Raw genomic sequence first — 27813 nt, forward strand, 5'->3', positions numbered from 1 at the left:
ATACTGGAAGACATTGAAGGCAATTCATATACGTATGTAAACAAACAAACTCATCGAAGTAAAGGAATAGAAAGTTTGGCGCCTTTAGCTTTATGTACATTTAAAACGAATTTGATTTTGAAAGCATCTGACTTAAAAGGCACATACCTACCTCCCCATGATCTGTTTTCCTGATCTTTTTTTGCTTTGTAAATACTCTTAATGAGTATACTCTAAATATACTCTTGAGTATACTCCTAATGAGTATACTTTTTAAGGGATCCCAAAGTGCCGAGACAACTTGTGTTTATTTTAAAGAGAAAGATAAAAAAAAATTGTTTGGATTTTTTTAAGTAAAACAAAATAATAAATGTATACCAACAAAAACAAACTTTGTTGTTTTACTCAAAGCTTGCCGTCTCCACAGAAGCAATTCTCTTGGAGTCTTTAAAATATATGCCGCAATCTACAGACTTTATAATTTATTCAAGCGCGTTTAATTCCAAAGAGTTTTAGTTAATGATGTCATTGTAGAATTTTTTTTTTGAATCAATATTATTTGATATTGTTTTATTTGTTTATTAAAATCGTATAACTTTCCTATAAATTTTATAGGAAGCTAAACATAAGAATATTTTTTTATAGAGCGCAAGAACCAAATAAAATTAAGATTTTTATATCACACTCTTAAATAAAATAAATATATAAAAAAGATGTTGATCACCTTATTATATATTCTAAATCTTTTTTTTGTTTTATGTAAATAATGTGAACTTTTTTTTATTTATCTAAGCTGTTTATTGCTATGACGTTTTTGTTCTCCTATCGAAATGACATTTAAAAAATTTTTAATTAATAAATAATTTTGGTAAACGACATCATTTATTAGAGATAATGGCGGAAATCTTCAATTTATAGTTATAAAATATTATTAAGTATGTCAATTTAGTGAAAATTGATAAATTTTGATGATTTGCATATAAATATTAAGGTAATTTTGTATTTTGCATTTGGAATTTGATGACTAAATGATTAGAATGTCGGCAACTCCATACCTATTCGAAATCTCTTAAAAAAAAGACAAAAAAAACCTGTATGGATAAAACAAACAAAATAGTTGAAAATCGTATCAACTATGAAAATTTGAATTTTGATATTGCTAAAACGTCAAAGTTAAGCCATTTAAGTGTTGGCCCTGAACAATGGTGTAAATATAGATATTGTAAAACTATGCCACTTAAAAAAGAATGTCTTTGTAGCATTGAAATAAAGGAAATAAATATTGCCTCAGGTATTGCAAATTAAGTAACATTCTTTAAAATATAAACTGATGTGCGCAGTATTAACAATAGTAATAATAACAAACATTAACTTTTTTGTACATCATGGCTATGTAAAGTAAAAAAAAGTTTTTTTTCAAAGATCATCAATGCATAACAGAGCATGAAACAGACAGCTTTTTATTAATTAAAGCAATAAATGTTTTATTGCAATGATTCAAGACAGACGGCGATTAAAATTGTTATTGTGTTGAAGTGCGCATTAAAAAACATTATATTTAATAATTCCTAATTTATATGTTGTATTTGGCAAGTATTTTACATTTCTCTTATCAAAAAACTAGCAAAATTGACAATGAAAGGTTTTTCATTGTCAATTTTGCTTGAGTTGGGAGAGGGGATCTGCAAAGCAGACCTCCTCTCCCCCACCCAAGCGTACATACTTTATGAACAATCCCTAAATGCTGTTAATTAAACTTTTATAAGGTTAAAAAATACAAAATAATTTTTTTAACAGAACCTTTATACAGATAATAATAATTTAATAACAATAATTATAATACAAAACTAATTTACAGCAATAGCTGTAAAATGTCTGAAATATTATATTATTATATTTAATGCGAATTTCGTAAAAATAACAAAAAAATAATAATTTGAAATAACTAAAAAAATTCTATAGCAATTTATGATTAAAAAAAAACTCTTATATAATGATAAGTAACTAAACAAATTCTTTAATAATCATAATGAAAAAAAAAATCTTCAATTAGCTAACAAAAATTTTTTTTAAGCTTTCTTATCGAAATTCTACAATGACATTCTACAACTCTTTGGAATTAAACTTGAATAAATTATAAAGCCTGTAGATTGTGGCGTATATTTTAAAGACTGCGAGAGAATTGCTACTGTGGAGATGGCAAGCTTCGTGTAAAACAACAAAGCTCGTTTTTGTTGGTATACATTGATTATTTTGTTTTGCTTAAAAAAATTTTGCCCAAACGTTTTTTTTTATCATTTTCTTTAAAATAAACACAACTTGTCTTGGCACTTTGGGATCCCTTTAATGAGTATACTCTTGATGAGAAGGTTAAAATTCTATTATAGACTTTCAAAAAAACACAGGGAGAAATGTTAGGCAATTGTCATCTATGTTAGAGATTTGTCTTATGTGTTTATGTAATGAATTAGGTAAATCTGCATTATACACCATCTAACGCTATAAAAATACTTTTCTTTACAGTGTTAAAAAGAAGAAAATATTCTTTCTTAACATGGAAAGATATTAAATTCAGAGTTAATCTTTCAAAATAAATAAATGAGGCAAAAGTTTAAATAAACTCAAAGTATGCGGAAAATGTGTGTGTATTATTTTTTTTTTGCTCTAAGAGCAACTTTTAGATAAATTATTTTTCTATCGTTTATTAAAAAATAATAAAAAAGGGAAAAAGTATGGAAATGGTCAATGTGAAATAGACCATTACATTTTGGTCGGTGTCAAATAGACTTACCATTACATTTCGGTCGGTGTCAAGTAGACTTACCATTACATTACAATTTTTTCACCATTAATAGAATTTATATTTTAAAGGATTTTATTCTTATTTTAAACTTGAAAAAAAAAATTCAAACCTTTAGGTGAACTTAACAAAGCATTAAGAAGACTTGCACATCGATCAAGACCATTGTTCATTGAAGTTATCTAAAAATCACCAATACTTATTGTGAAGCTATTACTATAAAGAAATTATTATTTTTATTAAACTTTGTTAATATATCAGAAATAAGCATGAGACTATTTTTAAATGTCATCATAACCAAGTTATTGAGAGGCATCTCCGTATAACAAAGATCTAATAAAGCAAGAATAATTTTGTTAATCTTCTTCCTTTTCTGAAAAAAATGTCTTGATTTGTGAGTTCATTTTATATATTTTTTAAATTTGAAAGAGCTCTTTAGTTCTACATTCCAATCAACAGAGATCATAGCACATATACATTTTCTTTATCCAAAACAACAAACTCAACTTGGATTTATTTTGATTTATTTTGATTTTGATAATATTCTATGCAACAGAAGACATGTTGCATTAAAATACTAAATTTTATTGGGTTCTTATCAAAACCAGTCAAATGTTAAATGGGCAAATGAATAATTGATCACTTTATTTTGATTTTGATAATATTCTATGCAACAGAAGACATGTTGCATTAAAATACTAAATTTTATTGGGTTCTTATTAAAACCAGTCAAATGTTAAATGGGCAAATGAATAATTGATCACTTTCACTTATTCAACCAAAACATTAATAAACAATAAAACAAATCATTTACTTATTTTGTAAATTTTATTATATAAAAAAGTTTAACAACAAAGTAAATGGTCTTCTTTGATTTAATTAACTTTACCATCCTCACCAAAAACTAATTTTAGCAGTGTCTATTTTCTATCAAACATTCTATCAATATCCCATTCCATATATTTTTGCTACGCTTTATTTGCTTTTTGGTAACACCACATCTAATAGCTGCCAATCCAATTGCATTCATTTAAAAAATTGAAATCTGTACTATATGAATTTTCTGGAAAAATTCTAACTTCTTTTTTCATTCATGAACTCAGTGCTATCTTCGCTCTTTCTGACTTGTTCTTTCTATTCATTTATTTTGTCTTTTTGCTCTTACTTGTAAACAGCTCATATTTGAACTTTACTTTTAATTCCTAAATTGTTAACCATCACAATAAGATTTTCAACAGGATTTGATTAAGCATTTACAATATACTATATTAAATGCTATATTACCTATCAGTTGCTATATTACCTATCCTATCTATACCTAATGCTATATTACCTATCAGTTAAGAGATGAGAAGTTTTAATCTCAACCATTTTCAAAATTCTTTAAAAAGATACTATTTAATAAAACTCTTTGATACTAAATATAATTTAAATAAAGTTGAATAAATTTGAGTTATAAAAAAGTCAAGTAAAAAGTCAAAGCATGCGATTTATAATTTTGGATTTTAGATAAAAAATAAATTCAAAATAAGTCAAACACTTAAATTAAATCAATTAAAGAAGTAGAACTGCTTTTCACACCTTCATGATTAGTTTTTTATTTAAAAAAATAATAGCAATTAGTTATTTTTTTTCTTTTTTAATTTAGCAATTTTTTTAGCCATTCTTAAAAGTAATGTTTTTGTCTAAGTTTTTTATTAGGGGTCATAAAGTACGCCACGCTAAATTTATCTTTTGAATATAAGTATAATCTTTGCTTTCTTTCTCTGAGATTTTATTCAACAAGCGCTTTTGAACTTAAATTACTTTAAATCTCTGCGTGGAAGCCAATATTATCTTAAAGTTATATAACTTTATTAGTCAGTATCAGTAAATCAAATTAAATATATACTTAGTTTAATTTATGGAATGGATGTAGTAGTAAATCTTAGTATCAGTAATAGTATTAATAAATCACAGTAAATTTACCTTTAAACTAAATCAAAAGAACCAGTTAAGTTACTACAGTAACTTACAGTTATTCAATTATTAAATTTATTTAATATAATCAAAGACTCTCAAAAATCATATAAATGTTTCTATTATAATCTTATATGTTGTGAGGGGCTATCCATAAAAGACGTCACCATTTTTTAGACTTTTTTTCTATACCCCCTTAAAAAGGATGTCATAAAATTAGAACCCCCCTCCTCCCTTTATTTAAAAAAAAAAAATCCTCTCTTAATTTAAGCATTTTTATTAAGATTTTTTGTTTGAATATCATTCTGTAGATTATTGGGTATTTCCAAATTTGTTTCAACTGATTGTTCTTGTAGGCCTTTCTGAAAAAAAAATTATGTTATATTACTCTTATTCTATATATAAAATTTAATCAAAGTGCGCCATTGGAACATGCTTCACTCTTCATTCATCCAGGAATTTTGAAGTAATTGTCGATTGGTATAACTGAAATAGGGCAGTCAGATTTGTCTGAAGTAGTTGCATAATTTGAAATATTAGGTCCCCCCATTTCAATTTTTTCCTCATCAAATCATTCAGCAAAGGCCGCGTTCTCTTTTACCACAATTATGATCAATTACGCAAACAGGTCTTAAAAAAGGGTAAAGCCATTTGATTAAAAAAATTAGAATGAGTAATGCTGACATACTTCTTTAACATGGCTGAAATGGTAAAATACAAGTTACAATGCTTAAAGATTCTCTGAGACAAACTTGATTCCTCATGAATAATGGTTTTAATGATCAAGGAATGGTGCTTTAAATATTGGAGACGATAAGAAAAAATACAGAAGGAAAACGTTCTTGCTGTCTGAAGCGACTACAGCTTTCAAGCCATCATTTAACTGGCAGATTGGAATAGGTGGAGAAATTGTCCGATAATAGCATGGAAATAAAAGATTCTTTTCAAAGAACAACATCCAGGATCTTTATATTTCACAACTCGGTAAAATATTAGCTGGTGCGCACATGAGAGGCAAACCATTCCTGATCCTTCAATAAGAAATGACAAGCATTGAGCTCATTCACGTGATCATTTTAAACTACCATCAACTTGACTGGAACTGTGTAGACATGACTCTTTCCTTTAAACAAATAGCTCTATTTTGGCATCAACCAAGTGTATAAAGCATTTCTGCTAAGATGGTAGCCTCTCTTTCCAAGCTTGGCACCAAACTTATCCAACGATTTGAGGCTCCTTATAAGTAAAAAGTTATAAGTGAATAAGTTTAGAGACTAAAAAGTTATATTTAGGTTTAATGTAGTCCAATAGAATCTTTTATTAGTTAAAGTTGTACTCTCACCCTATACAATTCAAATTGCCTTCTTATTGTGGGCAGTAATAGTGTAATAGTAAGGTGGCCAATCCTGTCATGCACACGTATATAATTAATTGTAATATATTCAAAATATAAATATATATATATATACACACACACATATTTTTTCATCAGGTTTATCACTTTTTAGTTTAACGTCTTTGTAGCACATGTTCACAAGTAAGCTGTTCATGTTATCAATAACAATAACAGATTATTAGATTAACAGTTTGAATTTATGATATTAGCAGACCAAGCGGAAATGATGTTGAAAAGTCCAGTTCATGCACTAAATAAATAAATACATAAAAATAGTAATAACAGAATCCTTGGAGTCCTTGGTCAGGTGAGTGGTGCATAGAAATAAAACGATTTATTAAGCGATATATAAAAAATTTAGTTAATAAAAATTTAGATAAACTTTTTCAACTAAAATTTTTTTATTTAAGTTAAACTTTTAAAAAAACTTTTTAAAAGTTTAACTTAAATAAAAAAATTTAGTTTAACTATTGCATTTAACTAAAAAAAAGTAGTTTAACTAAAAGTTAACTAAAAAATTAGTTAACTATGCCCATCACTGTATATATATATATATATATATATATATATATATATATATATATATATATATATATATATATATATATATATATATATATATACACACACATATATACATATATATATATATACATATATATATATACATACATATATGTATATATATATATGTATATATATATATATATATATATATATATATATATATATATATATATATATATATACACACACATATATACATATATATATATATATATACATATATTCATATATACATACATATATGTATATATATATATATGTATATATATATATATATATATATATATATATATATATATATATATATATATATATATATATATATATATATATATATATATATATATATATATATATATATATATGAAGACCACACTGGAAAAACGATTAAGCTACATTTTTATTGTTTTGAGTAAATTAGATTTTAAACTTTAAAACACCATAGCTCACTTATTTGTTAAGCTTTTTAATTTTATCTTTTTTATTGTTTACTTGTCACACCTACAAGCGCTTCAAGACTTGTCAAGCTGACTTTCCCTATCAGAGTGTCCTCTGATGGGGAAAGTCAGCTTGACAGTCTCGAAGCGCTTGTAGGTGTGGATCATTGTGTGGAAGAAACAAATGAAGGTGAAATTTTTGTTCTGTCAAGCTCATCTATCACAAAAAGTCTCCAGATCAGTGACATTACTCGAAAGTTGATTTATAAAAAAATAATACAACATTAATGCAACGTCATCTGCACCTTACTTTCCTTTGGTTTCGTCGTAGGTATATATGTATACATCATTTATGGACAGCATGTGAATGTTGAAAGATACAAAAGTAACTTGGCAACAGTAGTAGACGTCATTACACGTCTTGTTTGGTATAGGTAGATTTTTTTGATAATCAAATGATATTGCTTCAACCGCTTCAGTTGCTTGAGCATGTCTGTGTGCCTCCAACTTTCTTGTGCAAAATGTATCAGCTTTGTGTTTGTGAAGTTCATGTTGTTTGGTCAATTTTTCCTTTTTCACACGTAGTTTTTTTCACATGTTGTTTGGACAATTTTTCCTTTTTCACACAATATCTACGTCTCCTTCATTCTTTAAAATGCATTTTTCCACTTGCTCTAATTTTATAACTAACTCGTCATAAGTCGCACAAGTGTCTTTCCTTGGGTATCTAAACCCTATATTGAAGTCCTTAAAGAATACTCTGCGATAAGTTTTGTAAGGTATCTCTATGCCAGGATGTGTTTCTCGAAAGAGGGTGAGCATTTTGCTGACATTAAGCTCTGCTGATAGATACAGCTTTCTAATTTTGCCAAGCGCATAGTGAGAATGTCTTCCACGAAAACTTGATATGTGTGCACGGATAGCTGTCACATGGTCAGGAAGCCTGTGTGGCCTATTCTTATGTCGTCCTCTGATATCTTTAGGAGGACACTCTATTGTAAAAAAAATTATTAGTAAATGTGAGAAATAGAGGCAAATTAGTTGATTGGGGGGAGGGGGTGGGGGGGTATGGGTGGTAAGTGTTGCACATTTTTGTGTAACTGTTGCCCTGTTCTTACTAATTAAACAAATTTCTCGTGCATACAAGTTTTTTTGTCACAAATCAAAACTTGAATTTTTTCTTTTGTTTCCAAAAGAATCTCTTACCGTTTTATTAAGAATAGTTCACACTTTCTCAAAAAAAATAATAACATCATTAATCCTCCTATTGGTAGTGCTAGTATAAGCTATAAATTAGTGAATATCTATCCATAAACAGTCAATTATTATGACTACAGTTAGTCTATGTTAGTAATGCTAAATTAAAGTTATTATTGAAATTGAGCTGTTATTAGTATGGTTATTAGTTTATTAATTTAACTGTTATAAGTCGGCATTGCACTACCTGTATAGTATAAGTTGCTAGATAGTGTGAAAAAAGGTGCGATATGCAAACATCAACTCGAAAAAGAGGTACCACTGGATGTCTAGCAATAGTACGAAAAAAATACAGTCAACTGGTATTACTACAGCTACAGCAAATCTAAGTACTTAAATATGATATTTCTATATATTACAAAATTTTACGAGACTACATCTAGTAACATGAACTAATTGTGATTGCTCAATAATATTTTAAGCTAGCAGTACCAGATCTAGTCATCATTAACTTTGTAATACAGAAATAGCTATATGTAAAGTAGCCTTTTCAATAGTTTATAATTATGATAATATAAATTATTATAATAATTATCACAATTAAACATTTTTAAATAGGCATACTTTGTGTAATAATTATATTTTGCTACTTACCTGTTGAGGTTAAAGCTTTTTTGATGGTTTGTACTCTTTTGTTTGTAATGCAAAACAAGGCAACGAAGGCTTTGAAGCAGACTTTCTGTTCTACATAGGTTCCACCACGCAGGACTAGTACATGATAAGTATATCTAAATTCATGGAGCTGGGCTTCCCCTTTGCAACAAGTAGGTCTTCTCTTCAACACTTTATTTGTCGTAATAAGAGAAGGTAGGAATAAATCTTGTTTGTCTTTTGAAGGGTAAGGATTGAATGCTTTAATAAGAGCTGCTCTGTCTTCTAGATTGTTTTTTCGAAGCACTGCAAAAATATGCACTAGCAGTTATTGCCTATTATGTGGTTTAAAAGTTGAACTTTTTTCGCCTTATCTTTTTTAGAACCCAATGATTTCCTTTTCTTCGGCTTGTCCATCAGTTGTGGAAAATCAGATGCATCCACCATTTCAACAGGTTTGTTTATAATTTTCTTGATTCTGATTGGTTTAGCGTTGTCACATGTTTTACAGTGAACAATGTGATTGTTCTTCCTGTGGGCAGATAAACTAGAAAGCTAAATATCTGTGTAATTTGATCGGTTTTCTAGTTATATAGTCAATTATTATATAGTTAAAAAGCCAAATATAACAGGGGCAAAAACCCAAAAAAAGCTTAATCGTTTTTCCAGCGTGGTCTTAATATATTTATGTTCAAAAATAAAATTTAAACAAATATCAAAACAAATTCTTTTTCTTTAATTACGATAAATAAAACCATTATGTTCCTTAACATTGACTTCATACAAACACATATTTACATAGTTTATCATGTTATTAAAACTAAAATAAAAAAATTCTGTACCTTGACATTCTTTTCTTATAACCCCTCTCCTCCCCCTTGTCCTTTTTATCTTTACCCTTATTTTTTTCTCAACAAGAAATCTCGAATAGAATATAAAAAAAGTGATACCATATTTTCATATTTTATTTAAAGCAATATCAAGATCAAATATTTTCTAAATATGCAAGTTCTTTTAGGAATTTTATTTAAAAAGAAATCTATTTGAACAAAAAAACTTTAGTCTTCTAAAATTCTCTTATTCAAATAATTTTGCGATTGAAATTGAAAAAAAATTGTAAAAACTTAAAATTCTTTTAAATTTTTTTAATTCTAAAAACGCTCAATAATTATAAATTTAATTCAGCGGCGTTCGTAATACCCAGCATAGCAAGAATCATTGCTGTAAGTTAAACATATATCTAGCTACAGTAACAATATCAGATTTAGAACATAGCGCAAGTGAGAATTGTATAGTTAGTTATAATTGAATCGTATAGTTAATTATAATTGAATAGTTAATTATATTTTGTTTCTTGAAAATAGTTTAAAAAGTAGAAATTGCAAATATTAAACCAGTGATTGCAAAAGTTAAAATAAAAATTAAATTATAAAAAATTTAAATTAAAAATTAATAAATTATTTTACTTCTGTCCAAAGAAATTTTTATCTAGAAAAATGAATTAAGCATATTCTTAAATATACTTGAGGAAATATAATTCCATTTAGTAAACCAAATGTTTTTGTTTCAAATTTTATTGCAAAACAATTTGAATGAAAAAATTAAATGAAAACATCAATTTAAAAACCATTTGAATAAAAAACTTAATAATACTTAAATTTTTAATAGTACGCTAGATCAAGAAACTAATTATAAAAAGCTTGGTATCTAATGTTTTTTTGCTTTGATCTTACTCGTTTGGCCTATAGATTATTGACTCATGATCTATAAGCATGCTTTTGCCCAAATATGAAGTTTAAAGTTGAATGACATTTATTATTTTTATTAGATTTTTTTGCGTTAATTCAAGCCCTTAACAGTAAAATAGGCTTTAAATAATGGTTTATTATTGAATTATATAAAAATAGGCTTTAAATAAATAAAATAAATAAATAAATAATAAAAAATGGGCTTTAAATAAATTTTAAAATGCTGCTTAGATCAAGAAGTGGGAAAAGGTCTGTTAAAAATTTAATGTAATATACGAAAAATTAAAATCAAAGAAAAAATTTAAATTTAAAATGAAAATAAATTACAAATTAGTTAAAGGGACCAATATATTTGGAATAAGTAAATAAATATATATATATATATATATATATATATATATATATATATATATATATATATATATATATATATATATATATATATATATATATATATATATATATATATATATATATATATATATATATATATATATATATATATATATATATATATATATATATATATATATATATATATATATATATATATATATACATATTTCTTACTTTATCTACTTCAGAACCAGATGAATAGAGATATTTGTAATGTGGCGGATCATGTTTTGTAATCTTCCCTTGTCTGAAAAAATTTTTTACTAATTTGAATTTTCTAAAATCTTTTTTACTTTAAGCCATTGTAAACAATATACATACAGTATTACAGCAAACAGTACTCACATAAAACAGTACACATTAACATATATTACATACATAGAATTCTAAAAATTGTCTGATAAATAATTTTTGCATTTTTAAGTATTTTTCGTTTTGATATTTTGATTTTTTATATATATTTTTTTTATTATTTATTTTTATTTTTTCATAAATCTTGCAGATTTGGTCAGATAAAGAGAAGCATATGATAAAGAGAAGTAACCTTTGAATAAAATAAAGAGAAGCAAATACAAACTTTGCGATTGATTGTAGATCTGGTTTCCATGAAAGATCAGTAGTGAATGATAATCCAAAAAAATGTAAAGAAGAGGAACCCTCAGTGAGAGGGTTGCAAATATAGAAAAGAAAATAATATAGAAAAGTGGAATGTTGATAGTATTACAAATAATGCTTGCAGTAAATAACTAAGTTTTGTTGCAGTTAAAACTCAAAAGCCACTGCAAGCCCCAAGCAGGTACAGAAGAGAGACCAAATTCAATTTAAATCTGATCTCTCTTCTGAGATTGAAAGCGAGCAAAAAGAGAAAACGTTTTGTCAAGACAGGAGAATAAAGTTGAGTCCTCAGTAAACAGAGCCACTTTAGATGTAAGATTGTCATGAAGATAAGAAACAATACAGGACCAAGAATAGAACCTTGAGTTACCCTAGAACTTACTGGAAATGAAGAAGAGTGTTGGCCTTTGACAATGCCTCTAATACTGCAATTAGAAAGATAATATCAATAATATAAGATGCACCATATGAAACAAGCTTTTGGAGAAAACTAGCATGCTAAACTTTATCAAAGGCAATAGCCTTTGGCCTGCCGCCTCCATCTAATGCACATTAGATTCATTATGTCACAGCAGTTAGCAAGTCAACTATAGAACAAGAGATCAAAAACCATATTGATTATCAGAGAGTTATGTATATTTAGAATTGCAGGATAAGTAAGACCATTAAAAGAGTCGAATTAAAGAAAAAGCTCTTTGAAAATAGTTTTGCCTTTTTCTTGGGAGAGGTAATTAGATGAGACCCATTAATTAGAGATGGAATGTTCAACTTGCATTTATTAATGACTGTGCGGAAAATTTTCTAAAAGTCAATAGAGCTTATTTTCTGAGATAAGATACAAGATTTAGTAAACTGGGAATGGCACTGTTTTACATTGATTTCCTACAATAAGAAAAAGACGCTTGTTCTCAAAAGAATTGTTCTATTGAAAAGTATGAAAAAAAAAAAGATTACAATTATATATATTGGGTGGGTAATGAAAAATGGTGCATGTAAAAAAACTAGAATTTTCCACCAAAAATTTAAATTTAAGTTAGGATTTTGGGCCATATGGAAAGTTTATGATATATAAGTTACTGTCGTAAAATAAAAAACAAAATAATTAAACAATTGAATTGGGAAACAAAAACAAATAGACTATTCAATTTTAGAGTGCCAGAATGGCACAAAAGGAGGTTGCCAAGGCCATTGGATTCCACAGGAACACTATTCTCAGAGTAAAAAAATGGTTTATAAAGTATGGAAAAGTTGAATGGAAAAAAAGAAGAGGAAAACCACCATCAAAACGAACTCTTAAGGTTGTAAATGCTGTCAAGTTTCAGTTGATCGGAAACCTAGTACAGTCAATGCAACAGATGGTAAAAGGACCTTAACATGTTAGAAGGAAAAGTATTCAGAATTTCCGGCTAAAAAACTGTGGCCTTCTAACTCTCCAGATGTTAATCCTCTGCACTATTAAGTTTTTGGCTAAACTTCAGTCAGATGCTTGTTCAAAATCTCACCCGAACACTGAAGAGATTACATTCAGATGTGCAATGGATTGAGAGGTTGAATTGGAAAAATTATTTAAAAAAGGCCTTTTTGAATAAAATTCTTTTAGACACAATTTTTTTGTAAAAATATTTTTTTTTTCATAATGAAAAATTTTTCTCTTCTGTTATATTTGCACCATTTTTATTACACACCCGGTAGCAGCTGCACAAGAAGGTAAAATTCATCAGCATATACAAGTCAAACCTCATTATACCATTGAGTAAAGTGTTGTTTGACAGTTGGGTGATGGTAATGATTTTTTATGTTTAAAACTTTTGGTTACTTTGTGTATGGTTTAAGTTAAAAAGAACTTGAATCATTCATAGAGCATGGGGTCCTAAGCAATGAGCTATGCAGTTGTCTCATTCCTGCTAATTAACCCAAAGAGGTAACTTAGGGCTCCTTATGTGGTCACAAATATGCACACTAACAGGGACACCATCCATACACAACATGGCACTGTTAAAGCTCTGATATTTTACAGCTGTTGATGGAGTCAGTTTCTCTAAAAGCTACCACAGAGTTCAGGAAACTTTATTACCAGCTGGCCTCAACACCATAAAACTAAGTTTTAGAGCTTTTTTTTAATTTCAATTCTCCTCCCCATGAAAACAAGTAGAGTTGAGGAGGCCACAACTAAAGTTTGTGGTAACAACCTTCTCTCAGCTGGATGGAGAAACAAGTTGAGCATAGTACTACCAGAGAGGTGGTGGGGAACAAACTTGGAACTTCTCGCTTATGAGGTGAGTGCTCTACCACTACACCACTACTGCATAACTATACCCTCATTAGGAGATAACAGGAGAAGTTGTATAGCCACAACCAAGGAAGGCAGGAAACAATGTGACACAGGTTTATATCTACGCCAGCTTATTAGATGAAGAAGGGGTGCAAGGCTGGTCAACAGAACTATTCAGTCTTCTCCCTATAATCTTTGCCTAATAGGCCTTTTCAAAAAAAGTAGCTGGATGGATGGACATCTCAATTACTCAACCAAGAGCCAGAAGACAGAGAAGTCAGAGTTTATTTCTCCTAGCCTTTGCCTAAAAAAGCTATATATATATATAGCTTTAGATAGATAGATAGATAGATAGATAGATAGATAGATAGATAGATAGATAGATAGATAGATAGATAGATAGATAGAGATATAGATAGATACCCAGGAAAAAATATTTCTATAAACTTTTGAAACATTTGAATTTCTAAAGAATTTCAAAAGAATATTTATTAATTTCTTTTGAAACTGCTGTAAAACTTTTTTTTTCTATAGAAAAAAAAGTTGTATAGGAATTTCAATAGAAATTAACAGAGATTCTATAGAAATTCTATATAATTCTATAGGCCATATGTTTCAAAAAATTATAAAAATTCTATAGAAGTTTTTTTCCTGGGGCAAAATACAAATACAAATAAGTTAATTATAGATTTCCAAATACAAATTCAAATATATTAAATATATTCGATCCATATTTTCCAAATACAACTATAAATATTTGTACTTTAGGTTAAGAAAAAATAGAAAGATTTTTTCAAGACAAGACTGATAAATGTTCTACTAAATAGAAGAATAAAAACAAGTTTTCTAATAAATTTCAATAAAATACAAAAACAATTACTAAAGAAATTTTTTAATCAAAAACAATGCGATAAATACAAATACAAATATGTATTTGACACAATCCTTGATATATATATATATATATATATATATATATATATATATATACATATATATATATATATATATACATATATATGTATATATATACAAATATATATGTGTGTATATATACATATACACACATGCAAACAAGTATACATACTTTTCAACCACTGATATTGTACTTAATTTTTGTTTAGGATTTGGCAAACCTCTAGATGCTCGTGACTCAATAGATTGCTACAACAATAATGAAATAATAGTAAATAAGCAACTGAAATTCATACATATTTATTTTGATAATTGAAACTTTTTTATTAGAAGGTTTTAACTTTTCGCTTTTAAAGCCAACTGCTTTAAAAGTGAATACGGTAATATTTAAAATAGAAATTTTAAAAAGCTAATTACAAACAAGATTATTTAATAATTTTTAATTTAGCTTTGAATCATAAACTTCCCTTAAAATATTAATTTTAAATTTTGACAAACAATAGAGTATTAGAGTTAAGAGAAAAAAGTAATGAACAAAAAGATTAAGATTGTGGTAACAAAATATCTTTTACTTAAATTAAGTGAAGTGAAGCAGAAGAGACATTAAGTAGAGGTAGGAAAGGCAAAGAGCAAAAAAAGAAAGAGTGTATAATGGACAACATGAGAAGGATTAGAGCTGCAATTAAAAAAAAAAAATTTAATTCTAATTTCATTAATTTTCACAAAAAAAATTTAAATTCTAATTTCACTCCTAACAAGGCTGAAAGCAACGAGTATTAGGTTGGTGAAAGCATTGAGTATTAGGTTGGTGAAAGCAACGAGTATTAGGAGGTTGGGATTTACAAGAAAAGAAAGAAGAGTTAAAGAGCAAGGATACAATTGACAGAAAACTTGAAAAGTTGTAGGTTTTATGAGTCAGGAAAACACAAAGATAGAAGTGAGTTCCAAAGGATTGAAATGCAGGGAAGAAAACTAGATAAAAAAAAGTTTTTAGAGCATGCAGGGACAGATACAATAAAAAAAAGAGACATTGCTGAATGACGAGTCATGCAAGAATGAGTTTTGATTAATGGAACTAGAGATGATACCTCCTTTGAGCAGTGACCATGAGTATTTGTAGAAAAAAAAAATGATGCAACTTTAAGACAATGAGAGAGAGGCTCAAACCTGGCAGATAGAGCAAGTCCAACTACAATTACAATTCCTTTATGGACTTTATCTAGAAGAGAAAGAGCATCATTAGAAGAACCAGCCCAATATGACAACAATATTATAAAGGGGACGAATAAGAGATTTGCAGAGTTAGATAATGAGATCAGAAGAAAATGGTGAAAACAATAAAGAAAAGCAACTTCAGCAGATGCTAATTTAATTATAAGCAATAAACAATTGACTGTATATATGGTTTCCATGAGAAGCCAGTAAAGAACAATAATCCAAGAAGAAGTAAAGAAGAGGAATCAGTGAGAGGGTTGCCATTCATCAATAATAAGGAATGTTGACAGTATTGCAATAGCTGAATTCTCTTGTGTTTTTTTTAAAAAGTTGAGGTGCAGGATGAAAAACAAAACTCTGGGTATTCTTTGTTTTTAAAAGAATACTTTTATGAAATAAGAGACAAAAGTTTTAACCCAATCAAAATCAATAAATTTGTATGAATTTCATGTGAAATATAGAAGTTAGACTTTTGTGATTTTTAAACTTATTTATTTAAGGTATTGTTTTTTTTTATAAAGATATTATTATTATTGTTGTTGTTATTGACCTCAACTAAATCAAACAAAAGTCGACTATTTAAAAGTCGAAATTAGTTGGCTTTGAAAATCAAGTAGTCAATTTAATCAACTATGACATGTAAATTATAGAAGACATGTGAAATATAAAAGTTAGAATGTGAAACATGAAAAGCCATGGAATGTTGGATGAACAATTCTAGTGAATGTGTTTTGCTATGTACCAAAATAAAAAAAAAACTTTTTTTTTAAACTTTTTACTACCACTATAACCAATTAAGGAATAGAATAGTAATATTAATAATTTATATAATAATAGTAATATTATTATATAAATAATCAATAATGCATATATAAAGTAAATAGCCTGCTGCCAGGGACTTCAGTACAAAAAAGACTGACAAAAAGGCTGACTCACAGCGGAGTGCTGCTACATCGACTAAGGGTTTGGCATGGGGCAGCAATCTTTTTATTCATTATTCTTCATTTTTTTCTTCTTTTTCTAAAAAAGCCGTATCGATTAAGATATGTATATATATATATAAATATATATATATATATATATATATATATATATATGTGTATATATATATGTATATATATATATATATATATATATATATATATATATGTGTATATATATATGTATATATATATATATATATATATATGTATATATATATATATATATATATATATATATATATATATATATATATATATATATATATATATATATATACAATAAACTATAGTTTTAACATATGTTTCATAATAACATTGGTATTAATTATAGATACATAAATTACTGGATACAGCATAGGCCGAAATAATTGAAGCTGGGCAAACTTTATTTTGATGACGTAGAGTGAGACAAAAAAATAGTTTAATCAGCGTATATATTGAACAATGTTTACAATTTAATTTCAAGTTATATTTTGATTGTATAAAACAATAACTTCGAAGAAATTTTAAATTCATTTATGGTTTATATATATTTTAATTACAGATAAACTAAATAAAATAAATCTTAGTTAACTTCATATTACAAGATTTTAAAAATCCTAAAAAAAAAAAAAAGCTTTTCAAATACTCAGTATTAGTATAATACCATTAGTATAATAGTGCAATGCAAATAATGATTTTATTAAAATATGCCATAAATCACCTAATTAACTTGTATATGGTTGTATAATGCAAGATCTATATGGAGCTTTAAGAGACTAATATTGAATATAAAATTATACATCTATATTTATGTATAATATATTCATCTATAATATACATATATATTTATGTACAATATATTTAAAGATTTAGTACTTGTTTTAAAATGGTTAACTCGTGCAGTGCTTTTGGGCATAGAGCTAGATCTGCTAAAGGGGTTTCCAGAAGTTTTCATAGGTAAGAATTTAGCATCTATACAAATAAAACATTTTTTTTTTAAATATTTATTTGAAATTTACTATGTTAATTTTAAAAGACAAACACTGTATGTATAATGAATCCTAGCTATACATTTTTAAATAGTTTCCAGTGAATCCAGATAAATGAGCAGCATGGATTCTCGCAACAAAACGAAAGAACTTTGTCCCCTCTTCTGCTAGTTTTATCTGTTCAGATCATTTTTCTAAAAATTGCTTTGACGATAGCAAAACATCAGGTTACTGTTTGAGAAAATATCTGAGACCTAATGCAATACCAACAACTTTTGATTTTCCAAAACATTTAAAAACAACCACTAATAAAATTCAAAAAGCACCAACAGAGAGAATGCTGGAAAAATAGATAGAGAAAGAAAAAAATGACACAGTTTTTGAGAATACTTATGAAGAAAAGGTGATTAATGCAAATAAAAAAATGAGTGTTGAAGATTGCATGGAAACTGATTCAGACAATTTGCAAACTGCCAACAAGAAGTTGTCTTTTGTATTAAATGCTTATAAATTACAGAAAAAACGTATCAGATATGTAATGCAACAAAAGCGCAGACTCAAAAAAAAATTGCAAAACTTCAAAATGTGATAAACGAATTACAAGAAAAACATTTAATTAGTGATGAAGCCACAGCAACTTTAAATAGTCTTAATCCTGGTGTTAAAGATTTAATTCAAAGGAAACTGAAATCTAAAAGCAAATTAAAATACTCTCCATCATTGCAAAATTTTGCATTAACATTGCATTTTTATTCAGCAAAATCATATGATTATGTCAGACAGTCTTTCAACACTTGTCTTCCTCACCCAGACACTTTGAGAAAATGGTATAGTAGTATTAATGGACAGCCAGGCTTTACTCATAAAGCATTCCAAATTTTAAAATTGAAAAATAATGAATCTAACAAAAAAATTGTATGCAGTTTGATGATGAACGAAATGTCAATTTGAAAGCAAATTGATTGGGATGGGCATACATCCTATGGCTTTGTTAGTTATGGAACAGGATTTAACGATGACAGTGTTGGCGTTGCTAAAGAAGCTTTTGTTTTATTGTTAGTTGCTGTTAATGGACATTTAAAAATCCTAATAGCTTATTTCTTAACAGATGGACTTAATTCAAAAGAGAAAGCAAACATTATTTCTAAATGTCGCATTAAAGTTCATGAAACTGGAGTTCAAGTTATTTCTTTAACTTTTGATGGTACAGCTGCAAATTTACCTATGATAAAAATTCTTGGTGCTTACTATAGTGATATAAGAAATCTGAAACTATACTTTAAACATCCAGTAAGTGAAGAACCAGAATTTTTAATTTTTGATGCTTGCTATATGTTAAAATTAGTTAGAAATTGCTTTGGTGAAAAGAAATTGCTAAAAGACAGTAACAATGGTATTATTAATTATGCTTTCATTGAACAACTGTATGAGCTTTAATTAAAAGAAGGAATTCATGCTGCTAATAAACTGAAAAAACACCATACTGAATGGAAGCAACGAAAAATGAAAGTGAAATTGGCATCACAAACCTTAAGTCAAAGTGTTGCAGATGCTCTTGATTTTTGTGCAAACTAGTCAAAATTAAAAGAGTTTCAAGATTGTGGACCAACTATCAATTTTATTCAGCTTATAGACAAAAGCTTTGGTTTATTAAACAGTCGGAATTTTATTGGTAAAAATTATAAAGCTCCTACCTCTTTAAGCAATTTGGAACACTGTACAAATTTTTTCAATATGGTATTTCAGTACTTGTCCAGTTTGACAGACAGTGCTGATAACTTAATTTATAAAACCAACCGAAAAACTGGCTTCATTGGATTTATGTTTAGCCTTCAATCAGTAATTCAACTTAGCCGATACTTGATTTTAACTCTAGAGAGATAATTTAAATTCTTGTTGACATACAAACTGAGTCAAGATCATATTGAAGTGTTCTTTAGTGCTGTTAGAAGTCAAGGTGGTTTTAATAACAATCCATCAGCAAAACAGTTTATGAAAACGGCGTTTGTTAGTACATGACTCATTACAAAAACATACAAATTTGTAATTTTTTAGCTCAGGATGCTACAGAAATACTTTCTGTAACAAAAGGAATTGTGAATCATCAAGAATGTAAATTAAAGGACAATGATTCAACTGTATTTATAGCTAATATAATATGTATAATGTAATAGGATATTACACCAGTAAGTATTATGGAACCATCGAATTTGTCTGAATATTCTGAAGAAGTGGTGAAGTATATAGGTGGATTTGATAGTAGAAAACTAAAAAGATCTATTAAATGTAAAGCCTGTACTGCATCTCTAACAGATGATAATTCACAAAGTTTACTTGTTGATCAAAAAAGAAGAGGTGGTCTTCTTCATAAATCAAAAGATGTTATTGTAATTTTTCTTTTGTTGAAAAGTTTATAAGACACAGCATTCCGAACAAATCAAAAATCAAAGAACTACAACTTTTTATGGAATCTATTCCACATTTAAAATTGACTATCCGCCGTCATTTATTTTCTAAAGGAACTTTTAAAGGACTTACAAATCACATTCAGGAACTTCCAGTGGAAGATAATCACTTGGTTAAACTGATCAATTTGATTATAGAGGGCTATTTAGATGTACATTTATACCATGTCTCATCCTGTGCAACAAGTTATATACAAGGAACACAAGTTCAAAACAAATCAACCAAACTTGTGTTGTTCAAAAATCAGTGAAAGAAATTAATATCTACATTACATATATATATATATATATATATATATATATATATATATATATATATATATATATATATATATATATATATATATATATACATATATATATATATACATATCTATATATAATATCTACATTACATATATATATATATATATATATATATATATATATATATATATATATATATATATATATATATATATATATATAAATATGCTATAAATTAACATATAGTATTTTTATTTTAAGAAAAACACTGAAAAAAAAATACCTTGATCCAACAAAATAAGTACTTTGTCAATACACGATATTCCAAACATGTATTTTATACATAAATATAGGTATATATTATAATAAATATAATATACATAGATATAGATGTATATAAAAATGATTTGTCTTCAAAAAACACCATTTTTTTGAAACCAAATTAATATTCAATAAAAGTATAATGTTAAAATTTAGACTGTATATTTTATTTGCTAGTACAACTTCACTTGAATAACTGTTTATTATCAAATCCTCAGGTGTCTTGACTCAAGTGCTGTTGATGAATTGTTAATAGCCTCAAGTCATGAGCCTAATAATTAAAATTAAAATTATTCAAGCTCACTAAACAAATTCTCTTGAAACTTATTAATATATATTACTTTTAATAAACTTTTTGTAACAGTAATATGCTTTATAATACATATATTATATTACATATTACTTTTGATAAATGGCTATTTACGAATTTGTAAAAAATTGTTTTGCCTCATTATTTGTCACTTTTTCAACGGTAGCTCGGCTTCAAAATATTTTCCAAAATTATATGGTCAGACATGCCTATGCTGTATCCAGTAATTTATATATTAATGGTATTAATATACTTTGCTCTAAAAATCTTCATACTTTTGTTTATATATACTTATTTTTATCAAACAATTATAGATAATACCTTTAAGTTGCACTTTCTTTTAGGTTGCATTTTAAAGCGGGTTAGATATGTTAATTAAACTATGTTTTTAATTCATTTTTAAATTTAATATTAGTAAGTGAAAAATAAAATACAATGAAATTTTAATTAAAAAAATAACATATAAACATGCTTTTAGCTTAGTTGTAACCTTATTTTTGTTCTTTATATTAGGAGATTTTGTCATGATGTAAATAATGTTTATTAAAGATATTAAAAAATTAAAGTCTGTTGTATGTTTATTGCATGTCTATGCAAAGTCTATGCATGTATCTACTTTGCTAAATCAAAATATAATAATTACTATGTGGTAAATCATTATGAATTTATGGAGTCTATTATCCAAAGATAACTAAGCATAATACAAGCAATTAAATTACAGTAATAAAGTAATTATAATTTTTGAAATTAATTTAAATCCTATTTTTGAAATTAATTTAAATCCTGAATAAAAGTATTAAGTTATAAACTGATTCATAATTTGAAAATAAAATAACTAAATATTTAGCTTACTTGTTTAAATAATAACTTTGCTGATCTATTACATGATTAACTGGTCATGCTATTTTTATAGTTTAAAGACAGCACATGTTGGCTTATTTATAAAACTAACAAATCAAGAATATAATTTCACAACTGATAAATTTTGTTTGCTTGTGTACTAATTTTTATTTATGCTCAACCAAGATGTTTTTAATTCTTTAGAAGGGTATTAAAGTAATCTATCAGACACTCCACTATTACAATAGTATTTTATGCTCAATCTCTATATGGTATCCTACAAATAATATAAAACACAGTGATTTTTATTTTGTGGGTAAATCTTTAATTGTGTAGTGTACTATGTGATTACAATGTACATTTGGTACACTATACAAAGTGTACTATACAGTGTATATTTATACTACTTTTTTAAAGAAATATCAAATTAAAAGAATATTTTTATTTTGTAGCAATTAAGATTACACTCAATTCAACTAATACTGATTCTTCGATACTGTGGCTAAACATACAAGAATAATTTTCAGCAGACTATAAGATAGTGGATGTAGCAGCACTCCCTAGTAGCAGCAGGTTATAAGATAGTTGATGTAGAAACACTCCCTTGTAGCAGTAGGTTATAAAATAGTTGATGTATGTACTGAAGCCAATAAACATTCTTTTTTATTTTAAAAAGTCATCACTTTGAGCAAGTTTGCATACGAGAGCGCAACAAGCAAAAAAATAAAACTATTTTAGCCCGTTAAACTGTAGCTTTGCCCATTGACTGTAGCTTTGTCCATTGACTCTTTTTGACTGTCAATTCAGATATTATGATAACAAATGTTTAAGATAGAAAGTTTTTAAAGTATGTGAATGAAAACTTTGCAGACGATAATGTGCTAGTTTGGCATACTTTATATGTCATTATTACATAAATTAAAGAGACATAATTTAAAGACATAACTTAAAGGGTGAGGCTTCAATATGTTAAAAATTAGCTTTTTATGGACACCCTAACATTATTTATTATTCATTTACTTTTTATTTGTTTGTTAATTTTTTCATCATCCTTCTGAAAAGAATGATAAAAAAAAAAATCAAAAGAATATCGTAATATATTGTTATTGTATATTGTGAACATTAGCATTATTATTATTATCATATATAATTAACGGTATAATTTAATCGGTTGTTAACTGTATATTAGTTAATTAACTATCTGTAAATATTATTGAATGTAAGGCTTTTATAAAAAAAAAAAAGGTAATTTGATTTATTGTTTTATGTATTTCGGTACCGGATACTTATATTCTACTCAGCAAAATTTTCAGTAAGAGTGGTCACATTTGCCTATTTAGTTTTAAAGTTTTTTCATAAGCAGAAGTGTAGCCCTGACTAATTTATCGGGTATATGAATAATGCTCGCCATATTGTATTATTTCAATTTCCGTAAAGTTTTCAACCAAAGAAAAGAAAATGGATGTTCTGAGCATTAACGACTTACCAATGAAGCATGATTTTAGTCCTTATTCGTCTCAAGGAGGCTCACTACTTGCGATAGCAGGTGAAGATTTTGCAGTTATTGCCTCCGACACCCGTTTGTCTGAAGGATTTTTAATTCATTCTCGCAATATTCCGAAAACCTATCAGCTAACCGATACAACAATACTTGGTTCTTGTGGTTTTCATGGCGATGTCCTCACATTGACTAAAAATATCAAGACAAGACTTGTTATGTATGAACACGAGCATTTTAAAACAATGAGTTGTTCATCTATTGCACAAATGCTCTCCACTACACTTTATTACAAAAGATTTTTTCCTTATTATACATATAACATAATTGCAGGTTTAGACAGTGATGGGAAAGGGGCTATTTATAGTTTTGATCCAGTAGGATCATATGAGAGAGAGACATATCGTGCGGGTGGATCATGCTCAGCAATGCTTCAGTCTTTCCTTGATAATCAAATTGGTCAGAAAAATCTAGCAAAGAAGTCAGATATTCCATTATCTTTAGAGAGATGTGTTGAGCTTATAAAAGATGTATTTATCTCTGCAGCTGAGAGAGATATTGAAACTGGAGATGGTGTTTTAATTAGCATTATTACTAAAGAAGGAACAAAGAGTGAAGTTTTTCCACTGAGGAGAGATTAAAGGAATTTATACTTTAAAATCGATTAAATCCATGTTGGGTAAAGAATAATATTGTTGTATGAAGAATTTTTACTTACAAAATAAAATAGAAATTTATTTGTATGTATGTTCTGTGTATTACATCGTACCTAGTTTTAAATAGTCAAACTTAAGAAATGTTCTATATTATTCTTGTTGAGTTTTCTTTTGTTATTACTTTTATGTTGAAAATCTTCCAAAATCTGATATTAAAAAGTTTTAGTTTTTTTTTTTTCTAGTTGATAAATCCTATAAATTTCTAAAATCCTAAATCCATATTTAAGAAGATAATTATTTCTTTCTAAATATATTACTCAGAATAAATTAATGATTTTCTCATGTAAACTGTCCTAAACAAACACTTATCTTTTTTCAAAAGAAATATGCTCAGTTTATTATAACATACAACTTTGTGTGTTTTGGAACAATGCATTTTCTGTTTGAATAATACATGGAACTTAATGATGAATCTTAAGCAAATCAGTGAAGTTTTTAAATAAAAATAACCTTGTAAATTTTTAATGTTTTTATTGAATCCGATTTTGATATTGTTAAATTTAGTCCTTTTCTAAAGGAAATTTTAGCTTCTTTAAATTAAGTATCATTTTTGAAGTTTTCAGTTGAATGTTTTCTAGCAAAATTGTTATACAAAATGAAATTTGCATCAAATTTTAATTTCTAAAAGTCAAGTTGTTTATTATTTAAAATCATGAGTAGTATATTTGATAACATATGTCTATTTACATGATGCGAAATTTTTGAATTGATCAAATACTAGATTTTTATATATCATTGGAAAGGTCTTCTATGAAGCTAAAAAAATTAACAAATTTGAACAATTCTACAAAAAGTTATGGCATTTTAATGCCATAACTTTTTTTTATACATGGATTTATTGAAGAAACTGTGATCAAAATTTAACTTGAATGTCATAACTTTGTCAATTTTTATTGAAATACAATTAACTTGGTATCAAAAAAGAAATAGCAATATGTATTAACAAAAGGGGCTAGAGGCGCATTTACAAAGCCCTTTAATATGTTGAAAAATGTAGATTTATTAAAAAAAAAACATTTTTATTTGTATTTTATAAGATATTCTAACAGGGTATCATCGAATATGATTTGGGTACTTAAGATTGATAGGCTGGAAGTTCTTTGGATTCACCCTCTTTAGATGTCTAAACAACAAGCAACTATGTAACCTAATTAGGGTAAATTATTAAGGCGTATGCTTTTTTTTCAATTAAATTTGGAGTCAATAAGAAAAAAGGTTTTTAAATGTGAGAGAATGTTAGAAAAATAAAACAACATTCCATTGATATATACTTGATGTCCAAACAAGAAAATGTTTACCTAATTGTGGTAAGATAGTAAGGTGTCTAGGCATGCCTTTTTTTTTTAATTAAGTTTGGCAGATAGTGAGGAAAAAGGGTTTTAAAAGTGAGAGAATATTTTAGAAAAAATGAGCTCCGATTCCTTTGATATATATTTGTTGTCCAAACAATAAGCAAGTTTTTACCTAATTGGGGTCTAATATTAAGGTGTCTGGGTTTGCTTTTTTCAATAAAACTTGACAGGTAGCACAGTGGGCCAGGTTGTGGACAAAACCTAAAAAATAAATGTTTATTACATTCAAAACCATATAATAAAACGTATTTGTAATACTCTCATTTAAAATTTTGAAAATTGTTTTGAGTATAATAGTATCTTTTAAAACCACAAAAATCAGTCGCAGTTTCATGTATAATGAAAAAAATATTTTTATGAAAAAAAGGCTTGAAATTTTTATTTTTTATGCATAGCTATAGTAAACAGTAATTTTTAAAATTGTATAAGCTTATGGGATTAGTTTATATTTGAACTATTTAGCAGTAAAGCCTTACGAAAAAAAAATATAAAGTAAAGATCAGCCTTTATAATACACTTATAATATGGCTTTAAAATAACGAGGTAAATTTTTGACATTTAATACTTTTATCTTGTACAAAAGTGTCACATAATTTAGGGAACCTACGAGAACCTATATTGAATACTTTAACTTGTAAATGTAATATATATACAACCTATTCGAACTAAATGCATTGCCCCTAACTTTCCCTTTTGGGTTTCTTTAACATTTTAAAATAATGACTTCTAACTTATGTTATTTGCTTGAAATCAACTTTTATTTCTCGTAAACAAAAATACATGTTATTTTGTTTGTTATTTTATTCAATACAAGTTGCATTGTTAACCTAACAATTTTTTTGTTTAGTAATTGTATAAAAAGCGGTGACATTTACGGGCTTATACGACAAAATAAACTAGTTCCTAATGATATACCATTCTTTTCATCGAAATTAACTCTTCTAGTTTCTGCAGATATTAAACTTGAGGATTCTAAGTGAAAAACTTTATAAAATTACAATGTAAATAGTTGATAGCTACAAACAATGATAATACTCATTTTGAGAAAAGAAATGAAAATTGGCTAGCTCAAGATTTTCAATACATCTACAGTACATTAAATGCTACATCATCAGTTAATGAAGTTGGGAAACTATGTCGCTCTTTTGAAAAAGTTTGTAACAAAACAAAAAGAAAAAGCTTAAAAATGTTTTTAATATTTAATTTAGCCATAAATTACTTCATACAACAAAATTGAAACTAAGAAGTGAATTTAAGTACAAAATTGGCACAAAAACATCTGTTATTTAAAATAAAAACCCCATCAAACCTGCTTAGGTATATTCATCTGATGAAGCTTTAGAATTCGTTATTAATGGTGACATATATAAATCAACATACCAGATTCTAAGAAATGGTGCTGAAAAAACGGCTGCCACATATCTCCTTTATATAAGGGTATAGGATCTTCAAAAGCTAAATGCTATCCCAAGAGTGTTCAAATGGATGGCTATTCAGACAAATACCGCTAAAAAATTTTCTAAAACACACTCATCGAAAGCTATGTGGGATACAAAAAACAATGCTAAGGAATTAACTCAACTGGCATTTAGATACAAGGCTGGTTTTGATGGTGCTACAGTATATAGTGTTTACAAACAGGTAAGTTAAAACGAAAATAGTGACAAATGTTGATTATTTGCATAGTACCTTTAGAACTCAGTAGACTTTATAATAATAAAAACGTTGTAATATTATTTATCCAGAATGTGCGGCTAATAGATTAAAAATAAAAATAAAATACATTTTTATGTATAAAGATGATAATTAATCGACAGGCTTATTCAAAACGTCGTGGGATATAATAATATCAATAATAGAGTTTCAAACCTATATATTCATTTATATTTTCTATATATTTCCATATATTTACCTATATATTTCAAATCTATAATATAATATCGATAATTGAGTTTCAAGTCTAG

At 27.0% G+C, this 27813-nt stretch overlaps 2 protein-coding genes across 4 annotated transcripts in view; one reads left to right on the forward strand and one right to left on the reverse strand.

Annotated features, from left to right (window-relative positions):
- The window catches only part of LOC105844441 (uncharacterized), a 55217-nt gene extending 32655 nt beyond the window's left edge, over nt 1-22562 (reverse strand). Inside the window, exons 1-4 of one of the 3 annotated variants that reach the window (XM_065799786.1) lie at nt 22296-22562; nt 15105-15181; nt 11305-11377; nt 2892-2961 (exon numbers count right to left, since the gene is read on the reverse strand). In XM_065799786.1, the coding sequence (XP_065655858.1) occupies nt 2892-2952 (61 nt within the window). In that variant the 5' untranslated portion in view covers nt 2953-2961; nt 11305-11377; nt 15105-15181; nt 22296-22562. Of the gene's footprint in view, nt 1-2891; nt 2962-11304; nt 11378-15104; nt 15182-21764; nt 21848-22295 lie in introns of those variants that run through there. The other 2 variants (XM_065799785.1, XM_065799787.1) reach the window with 2 other exon arrangements.
- Nucleotides 22563-23657: 1095 nt separating this feature from the next.
- On the forward strand, nt 23658-24590 carry LOC100198899 (proteasome subunit beta type-1-B). The gene has a single exon (XM_065799788.1). The coding sequence runs from the start codon at nt 23742-23744 to the stop codon at nt 24420-24422; it is 681 nt and encodes a 226-aa protein (XP_065655860.1). The 5' UTR covers nt 23658-23741; the 3' UTR covers nt 24423-24590.
- The last annotated feature ends 3223 nt before the right edge of the window (nt 24591-27813 follow it).

Source organism: Hydra vulgaris, chromosome 06 (assembly GCF_038396675.1).
Source record: "Hydra vulgaris chromosome 06, alternate assembly HydraT2T_AEP".
Taxonomy (NCBI): Eukaryota; Metazoa; Cnidaria; class Hydrozoa; order Anthoathecata; family Hydridae; genus Hydra; species Hydra vulgaris.